The 9,344-nt window shown below is 40.8% G+C and overlaps 1 protein-coding gene across 1 annotated transcript; it reads right to left on the minus strand.

Moving 5' to 3' along the window:
* Positions 1-1,771: 1,771 nt before the first annotated feature.
* Positions 1,772-9,014, minus strand: LOC117958263 (zinc finger protein Gfi-1b-like). The gene is made up of 6 exons (XM_034894586.1): positions 8,833-9,014; positions 7,750-8,034; positions 6,479-6,648; positions 4,972-5,112; positions 3,856-4,021; positions 1,772-2,071 (listed from the first exon to the last, which is right to left on the minus strand). Exons 1-6 carry the CDS (start codon positions 8,939-8,941, stop codon positions 1,863-1,865), a joined length of 1,080 nt encoding a protein of 359 aa, XP_034750477.1. The 5' UTR covers positions 8,942-9,014; the 3' UTR covers positions 1,772-1,862.
* Positions 9,015-9,344: the final 330 nt, after the last annotated feature.

A 9,344-nucleotide genomic window follows, 5' to 3' on the forward strand; every position in this document is an offset into this window, starting at 1 on the left:
GAGTAAAACTGTACAATTTACTCCAGCTGGGCGGCACAGAGTGGCGGTGTATTTAAAATAAACTGTAGTGGTTAAAACACCGGCAGTTCCAGTTAAAATAGCAGCATTAGGCGAGCACCTGCAGATCTCAACTCTGATATGCTAGATCAGGTCTGAGCAGTTGTTATTCTTTTATCTTTCTCAGGATTTCCTGCAAATCAAAGGAAGGAGAACTGGGACAGCTTGTGTGTGTGTGTGTGTGTGTGTGTGTGTGTGTGTGTGTGCAGAGCCAGTGTTTGTGCACGTCTCCTCCATCATTCATCGCTGTGTTGCAGACATGCGAGCGGACCGAAACCATGTGAACAACACAACGCCTTATTGTGAATTATGCATCAAAATCATCTCAAAAGCAGCAGCGAGTTGTTACGCGTAGAGACGTTTATCTGGATTCAACAGGATCTAAACCTGGTTGAAGTGACTCAAACAGAAACCACATCATCATCATCATTGTTGCTTTTAGAGGCGGAAACACCAGGTCAAGATGAACCGAGGGGTGACTGTGTGTTTTGGAGTCAATTTCACTTTGCGATGTAAATGAATCAGCTGGAAGCTGCATTTGTTGCTATGTGACTTAGCTACGTTGTGTTTTTGTGGCAAATGAGATGTATTAAAGGAGCTGAGATCCATGTTGACTTGCTGTTTCACTCTTAAATCACATGCAACCCAGATAAAAGAGGAAGTGAGGGGAATAGTTTAACTTACTAAATCTTTATAGTCATTCCCAGAAAGAACCAAGCAGGCCTGCCTTGTTCCATGGTTTTCCTCAAAACCCATTGCTATTTTCAGCGTGTAGCTTGCTAGCTCGACGGTTGTTGTTTGTAACTCAGGAATCTGGGGAATTTTGTTCAACCTTAAGCTAACTATATAACTATATAGTTAACTATATAACTATATAGCTAGCTGATACCTATTTCAACCTTTAGTTTAAGTATTTCAACAAGTTGCTCACTATTTCAACAATTAGCTAACTTTTTTCAACAATTAGCTATCTATTTCAACCTTTAGCTAACTATGTCAACCTTTAGCTAACTATTTCAACAATAAACTAACTATTTCAACAATAAGCTAACTATTTCAACCTTTAGCTAACTATTTCAACAATAAGCTAACTATTTCAGCCTTTAGTTTATTTCAACCTTTAGATAAATAACCCTTAGCTAACTATTTCAACCTTTAGCTATTTCAACTTTTTCTCCATTACTTTTAGCCAATCATTTGAACTAGTTTTCCATTTATTCATTACATTTAGCTAGTTATTTTACCATTTATTACTTTTAGCTAGTTATTTTACCATTCATTACATTTAGCTAGTTATTTTACCATTTATTACTTTTAGCTAGTTATTTTACCATTTATTACTTTTAGCTAGTTATTTTACCATTTATTACATTTAGCTAGTTATTTTACCATTCATTACATTTAGCTAGTTATTTTACCATTTATTACTTTTAGCTAGTTATTTTACCATTCATTACATTTAGCTAGTTATTTTACCATTTATTACTTTTAGCTAAACTTCTGTGCCTGCTTGCAAATTAGTTTTTACACACTTGCTAATGTTTGTGTTATATTTGAACGGTAATATGTATATTCTATTAATCAAATCAGATTTTTTTTTAAAATACCCTGGTTGGCAATACAGCTGATCTACAACACAAACAATTTAGCTCAGAACACAAACCAAGGAGATAAAATAGCACTCATACACAATCAGTTAAGTTTTATTGTTGCACTTCTGAGTATCAGAGACATCATCACATGTGTATTCTTCTGAGTTTTACAAATATGAATGATTGAACATTATGTACAAAAAGGCCATCACTTTATTGCTTCATGGGCTGTTGAGTGAGCATGTCTTCATAGCCACACTGCGCCTGCTGGTGGCGCTGTAGGTCCACCCTGCGCTGGAAGGTGTGCTTGCAGCGGACGCAGCTGAACGGCCGGTAACTGCTGTGCTTTCGGCTGTGGGTGATGAGGTTGGAGCTCTGGCTGAATCCTTTACCGCACACCTTGCACACGTGTGGTTTCTCACCTGGGGGAGGACACACAATGTTACACAGGTGGGTGTTTGAGCATTTCACCGCATGGTTTTCACTTGCATTTAGTCAGGATTAGGGTAGGACAAGGACAAGGACAAGATGCTTTTGTCCCGATCTGATTTTCAAAATTGAATACTACACTTCTAGAGACAATATACCATGAGACATTTCTAAAAAACTAATTGTTTTCTAAGAAGAATGCAAATCACATGTCAGTTAGTCAGTCTGACATTTGTTTCATTTGTAAAGAAGTAGTCTATATCCTCGACGTTCCACTTCCGGGATTTATTTGGTGCCGTAAAACCAGACCGCTAGCTAGACTATGGTTACCTGGTCCTGAGATCTCTGCAAGGTAAAATTCCTTCCTGAGGCTATTTTGCAGCGGCTCCATTAACTTAGCCAGACCTTCTTTTGCTGCGCTGTGGAGGAAGTTTCTGGCAAATCGAGACTAGTAAGGCCAGCGTGGTCTCACAGAATTCAGGAATTTTGTGATCACAAACGGTTACCAGCGCATTACGTGGTGGTGCCACAGAATGTGTAAAAATACTGAGGTAAACAATGCCAAAGCATTAGGGGGCGACAATGGTAGCGAGTGGACGGGTCAAACAACACAGGACTCTGACCCAGGACAATGGAGATTGTGTCCCGCGTGTCACGATTCCTAAACCCAACCGTCCCGTTCTTCTTTTCTTAAACCCAACCGTCCCGTTCTTCTTTTCTTAAACCCAAACGTCCCGTTGTTCTTTTCCTAAACCCAAACGTCCAGTTGTTCTTTTCCTAAACCCAAACGTCCCGTTGTTCTTTTCCTAAACCCAAACGTCCAGTTGTTCTTTTCCTAAACCCAAACGTCCCGTTGTTCTTTTCCTAAACCCATCCCTCCCGTTCTTCTTTTCCTAAAACCAACTTGTCCACTGTATACGGCCGTCCTGCTTTCCCCAAACGCAACACGACCTTTTCCTTAACTTTAGGGGCCGTGTTCATTTCACGGAGTTTGGTGAGCTCAGGTTGAGTAAAAAAGTAACATAACATGGATTATCTGTGTTTCCTGCTTTTGTTCTGTTTTGCTGGAAAGGGATATGATGTAGTCGCTGTTAGCGGTAAATGGAAAATATTTAGGTGGTAAGTATTTAGCCAACAATTTAGCCAACAATTTATTAGTTAAGTCTGTTTCCATTGCATTTTGTTCAATTTGCTTTTATCAGTAAAGCTATTTTTCCATCATCAGCAAAGCATGAAACCTTTTGGGAATAGTTTGTGTTATTGTGTGTACAAATGTGCAAAAAGCAGGATAATAGAAAGATTTTATTTCTTCAGTTAATTGATTATAGTTTGTTTAGCCTAAATTTTATTCCCCAACATAAAACAGAACATCGATGTTACAAAGAAGATTTTTTGTATTTTGTTGCCCAGAGAACAAATTTGAAAGCTGTTTCCAGTAGAAACTAACGATAATTTTCATTGTTGATTATTTTCTCGATTAATGAATGAGTTGTTTGGTCTCTAAAAGTGTCAGAAAATTGTGAAAACTGTGGATCAGTGTTTCCCAAAAAGCCCAAGATGACATCCTCAAATGTCTTGTATTATCCACAACTCAAAGATATTGACCTTACTCTCACAGAGGAGAGAAGAAACTAGAACATATTCACATTTAACAAGCTTGAATCAGTGAGGTGTTTTTGTTATATTTTCATAGAAAATGACTTGAACTGTTAATCTATTAATGATCGATTCATGTGAAGTCACCCAGTCTGACACCCGTACCTTTGTGTCCACTCACCTGTGTGTATGAAGGTGTGTTTCTTCATGTCTGATTTCTGGTGGAACCTTTTCCCGCAGTACTGGCAGGGGTAAGGCCGCGTGTCGGAGTGGATGAGGAGGTGTGTGGACAGGGTGGACGAGCGCTTGAACACCTTTCCACACACCGTGCAGCCAAAGCTACGGTCCTGGACACACAAACCCAGGTTCACTCAGACACAGCAATGAGGACAAACCAATGTTTCCTTCCCAAGTCACAGTCAAGATATATTAAAGAGAATTTAAATAAAAAAGGACACCCAAAATCAAACTGCGTCGGTTACCACACTACGCTAGAGGCGTTTCCCATAGTGTTGTAAACGACACTGTCTCGTTCCCCTATCTCGGGGAACAAGGGTTACATACGTAACCCGAGACGTTCCCCTTTGAGGGGAACTCGAACTGCGTCGGTTACGACACTACGCTAGAGCCGTTTCCCGTAGTGTCATAACCGACGCAGTGTCTCGTTCCCCTATCTCGGGGAACAAGGGTTACAAACGTAACCCGAGACGTTCCCCTTCGAGGGTAACTCGAACTGAGTCGGTCACGACACTATGGTAAACGCCTCTAGCATAGTGTTGTAACCGACGCAGTGTCTCGTTCCCCTATCTTGGGGAACAAGGAATACATAAGTAACCCGAGACGTTCCCCTTCGCGGGGAACTCAAACTGCGTTGGTTACAACACTATGGAAAACACCTCTAGCGAAGTGTTGTAACCGACACTGTCTCGTTCCCCTATCCCGTGGAACAAGGGTTACATAAGTAACCCGAGACGTTCCCCCTCTAGGGGAACTCAAACTGCGTTGGTTACGAGACTATGGAAAACGCCTCGAGCGTAGTGTTGTAACCGATGCAGTGTCTCGTTCCCCTATCTCGGGGAACAAGGGTTACATACGTAACCCGAGACGTTCCCTACCAATATTCAGAAACATACGTATTTAATCACGCTGCAAGCTCGTAGTTCGGCCTTTTTTCAGTTTCCCCCTCAAATTGCATTCAATTATAAGGTTCAGATACTTCATTTTGGTGATGTTTTATGCTTGTTCTGAAATTGATCAAGCTTTTATCTCATGTAAAGATTGTCACAGTGTACTGTACCTTAGCTCTACCGTAGCTGCTTATCGCTCTGAAGCCCATTGGCATGTCGCTGGCGGTGGGGGATCTGGTCAATGGGACAGAGAGGGTGTTGAGAAGATGAGCCTGCGGGCCACCTCCTGATATTAACACTTCTGAAAGAGACTGAAGAGGTGGACAGAAAGATCGGGAAAATTTGTATCGAAAAATCGTATAGGAACCGGTATCAAAGTCTTGGTATCGGTACCGGTATCCAATATTTTTACAGTGCTGATACATTTTAGCAACACGACTGAAGCGGGGTCTCGCAACGTCTTACATCCTTGGTTGATGCTCCATGCCCCTGACTTGCATCTGATTGGACGAATGTGTCTCGTGGGTCTGGGTGCTAGAGAATTTCAAACCACTGTCATGGCGGCTCAGACGGAATACAGTGTCATATTTTACAAAAATAGTTCACGTAAACGTGTTTCTGAAAACATTTTAAGCAAGGAATGAGGCATGTTGTCTTCATTTCAGATTGACAAAGTCAGATTAAAAGATTTTCATCTACTTCTACTGGATACCCGTGTCACGTTGAAATGATTCATTCGCATAAAGATGAAAATTAAAGCATTGGCCGGCTTTCTGACGTGCATCATTTTTTCAAATGCAGCGCCGCCTTCCCAGAATGCTTTGCGTGCACGTTGAAGTTGCTTGACGTCACCCAAACCCACTTATTACTATGCTGGGATCATGGATGTATGAAGGGACCTGGGCACAGGTTTTCGGGGGCAGGGCCCCTTTGCTACCTATGAGAGTTGCTCAGTGGCGCATGAAGCCAAAACAGTTCAACCGCCGCAAGTAAAAGTACCCGGATGCTCCACACAATGATCATCGAATTATTCAGTTTAGAGACTTTTTTCAACCCTCTGGTCAAATTTGACTCATTTTCATAATTTCTACATCAGAAAATAACACAGATGGTTTCATGCAACGCTCTTCGCAGATCAAATGTAGGATCAGTTCACTTCCTTCATTATTTTCTGGGTGTTTCATTTAATTTTGATAGCAGTTGAGAAAACAATGACCCTGTTTCTAAACCGTATCCTGACTCAACTTTGACAATCTGTAATTATCCACAAAATCGTAACAATTCTTTCCTAGTAATTAATCATTTTTTTTAACTCAAACAATAGGTATAATTTCATGTAAATGAGGTTTATTTATTAACAATTCCAAAAATAAGTGTGTTGAGTTATTTTTTTAATTACTTTTTCACTGTGCATTCCTCTGGCAGAAGTGTGCAGACCAGTTATCTTTTTAAAATTACAGCTTCGTTTGCAACACCCTACTCCTATAAACCAGCACAGACTGCCCTTACATAGTGTTTTACACAGTGAACCACTATGCTGTGTCACCTTCTGACATTTTGCCAGCTTCTGTGTCATGACAGTTATTTTTATCGTTATTCACTGTGGTTTCCTCTTTTATTATACCAGCAGAAATAGAAAAGACATTTGATAATTCTCACAATGCAGAGGCTTCCTACCTTTTCACAGAGCGGGCACTCGCTGACAGGGGATTTGAGGTTGGTGTGCGATGTGTGGTTTACTAAAATGAAGACCAGGCGCTCCAGTTGTCTCTCTCTTTCAGAAGCCGGGTGTCTGTCCGCCGTCCAAGGCGAGGATAACTGAGGAGCGTCTCTGTTCTCCACCGGGGCTTTTTCTTAGATTATGAAAAGATAATGATGGGAATGTTGTTAGTTTACGGAGAATGGTTGAGAATTTTTGGTTAGTATTTTCTGGAGTGTACAAAGATTAATCCTCTTTGTTTAGTCTGTTACTAAACTAATGTCTCAATTGCAGAGATGCTCGTGTCCCTGAGCTAGAGTCCACGTCAAATCTCAAGTCCCTGAGCTAGAGTCCACGTCAAATCTCAAGTCCCTGAGCTAGAGTCCAAGGGAAGTCTTAAGTCTTTGAGCTAGAGTCTAAGTCAACTCTCTGAACTAGAGTCCAAGTCAAGTATCAAGTCTTTAAGTTAGAGTCCAATTCAGGTCTCAAGTCTTTGAGCTAGAGTCCAAGTCAAATCTTAAGTCCCTGAGCTAGAGTCCAAGTCAACTCTCAAATCTTTGATTTAGAGTCCAAGTCAAGTCTCAAGTCTCTGACCTAGAGTCTAAGTCAAGTCTCAAGTCTCTGAGCTAGAGTCCAAGTCAACTCTCAAATCTTTGATTTAGAGTCCAATTCAAGTCTCAAGTCTCTGACCTAGAGTCCAAGTCAAATCTCAAGTCCCTAAACTAGAGTCCAAGTCAAATCTCAAATCTTTGAGCTAGAGTACAAATCAAATCTCAAGTCCCTGGGTTAGAGTCCATGTCAAATATCAAGTCTCTGAGCTAGAGTCCAAGTCAAATCTCAAGTCTCTGAGCTAGAGTCCAAGTCAAATCTCAATTCCCTGAGCTAGAGTCCACGTCAAATCTCAAGTCCCTGAGCTAGAGTCCAAGTCAAATCACAAGTCCCTGAGCTAGAGTCCAAATCTACGTAGGTAGGTTGTAAATTACGCAGTTAGGGAACTAACATTCAGACCATTCCTAAAACTGGCGTTTGTTCACGAGTTCTGCCTCTCGTGTCCAAGTCGAGTCTGAAGACTTTTGAGGACGAGTCTTAAGTTGAGTCTAAAGTCCCAGTATGTGAGACTTAAGTGTAAAGCTTGACACGTATCATATGTCAAGCTTGACACATACTGAATACAAACTGTAGTCTTACGCTCATTTCAGAGTGACAAACATTAAAAAACAAAATCCCTGCTATGGAAAGAGTTGTATACCTGAAGGCCAAAGCTCATTTCTGGGGTCAGAGTAAGACTGGACTGCCATCCCGTCCCATGGTGAGCAGGCTTCAGCCAGACGCTCTTTGAGCCCTAACATGGGGGACAAAGGCTGCACATCATCTTCTGGACACCTGCCGTCCTGTCCCCTGGCCTGCTGCACAGGCTGGTGGGCGTCTGTCTGGGGCCGGGAACGTGGTCTACAGAAGTCCTTAGATGAGCCGAGGACATGAGTCCTTTTACTCTTGACGAGGAACGACCGCGGCATGGCAGACCGAGCACTGACTGACGGAGTTGATGGGGGGGACAAGGTTAGAAAAGAAATCCTGCACAGTAAACCTGCAGGAATCCGCTCTTTCATGTCACTTTTAGAGCCTCACTTACTCAGATGTCGCACACCTGCTGCTACATGTTCAGTTACAATGCCAAAGCTTGAGGTTTTCTTAGCAAAAACAGCCCGCCACCTGCACACAAGTTTCAGGGTTTTCACTGAAGGATAACCCGACTGTGGTGTTGTCTGACGACTTCCAAACTGACACCATGCTTCACTTTTTATGCTTCCATTTCAGCGGCATGTACTCTTTTTACAACAGCAGAATGATTAAAATAATTTGGAATATTATTTTTCCGCATCACCTTAACTAAACATATAAATAAATGCTGTATGTGCCTTTTTTTAAATTTTTTTAAATTCATTCGCAAAATGAAAACAACATCTCCAAACTGCTTTGGTTGATTTTTGATATCAGATCATGTGGTAAACAAGAAAGAAGAAAGCCTAAAAGAAAATCTAAAAGGATGCAACTCAAGAGAAGTACACAGTAGACAGTATAATATAATATAGTACAATATAGTATAATAGTAGTATAATTTTCCCAACTTTTTTGCCAGTAAATATCCACTTAGATAAGCCTCTGTAATAAAAGATACAAATGTGATCATGTAAATCTACAAATAATAATCTTCAGAAGTCACACCTTTGAAGTGTGCCGGTTGATTGAATTTTTCATGTTGAAAATGTCTAAAAAATTGAATACATTCATATTAATATATTGCTATTATAAAAATAAGATGCCAACTTACCTCTGTATTGCACAGCTGAATGTTGAGTGTTTCTTGCGTGTCCCCGTTTGCCGGCAACGTCCTCTTTTCTCTTTCTCACACCCATCAACTGATGACATTCACAACTCATGACAAGAGATTTTACTTGATTTTGAAACACTGCTGAGGATTGTGGGACTTAAGGCATTGAAGGGGCAGAAAAAAAGCGCCCAAATTGCTCCAAATTAATTGAAATTACAAGATAAATAAAAAATACATATATTTTGAATTTAAATTCTCAAAATATCCTCGTTGTTTTAATCCATTTTGGGGGTGTTGCCTCTTTTGCTGCCCTTATTCTGACAAGCAGAGTCTATGAAAAACCGAGATGTTGCTCTGTATTCGCTGAAGGTTTAGGAACCAGTGGGAATAAAATGGTGGTGACACCAGAAGTCAAGATGAAACCTTATTTACTGAAAGACAAATACAGATTAAGACAAGCGCTGTGTTTACCACTTTAATGACTGTTCACGTGGGTGGACTTATAAATACAC

Source organism: Etheostoma cragini, chromosome 15, assembly GCF_013103735.1.
Source record: "Etheostoma cragini isolate CJK2018 chromosome 15, CSU_Ecrag_1.0, whole genome shotgun sequence".
Lineage (NCBI taxonomy): Eukaryota > Metazoa > Chordata > Actinopteri > Perciformes > Percidae > Etheostoma > Etheostoma cragini.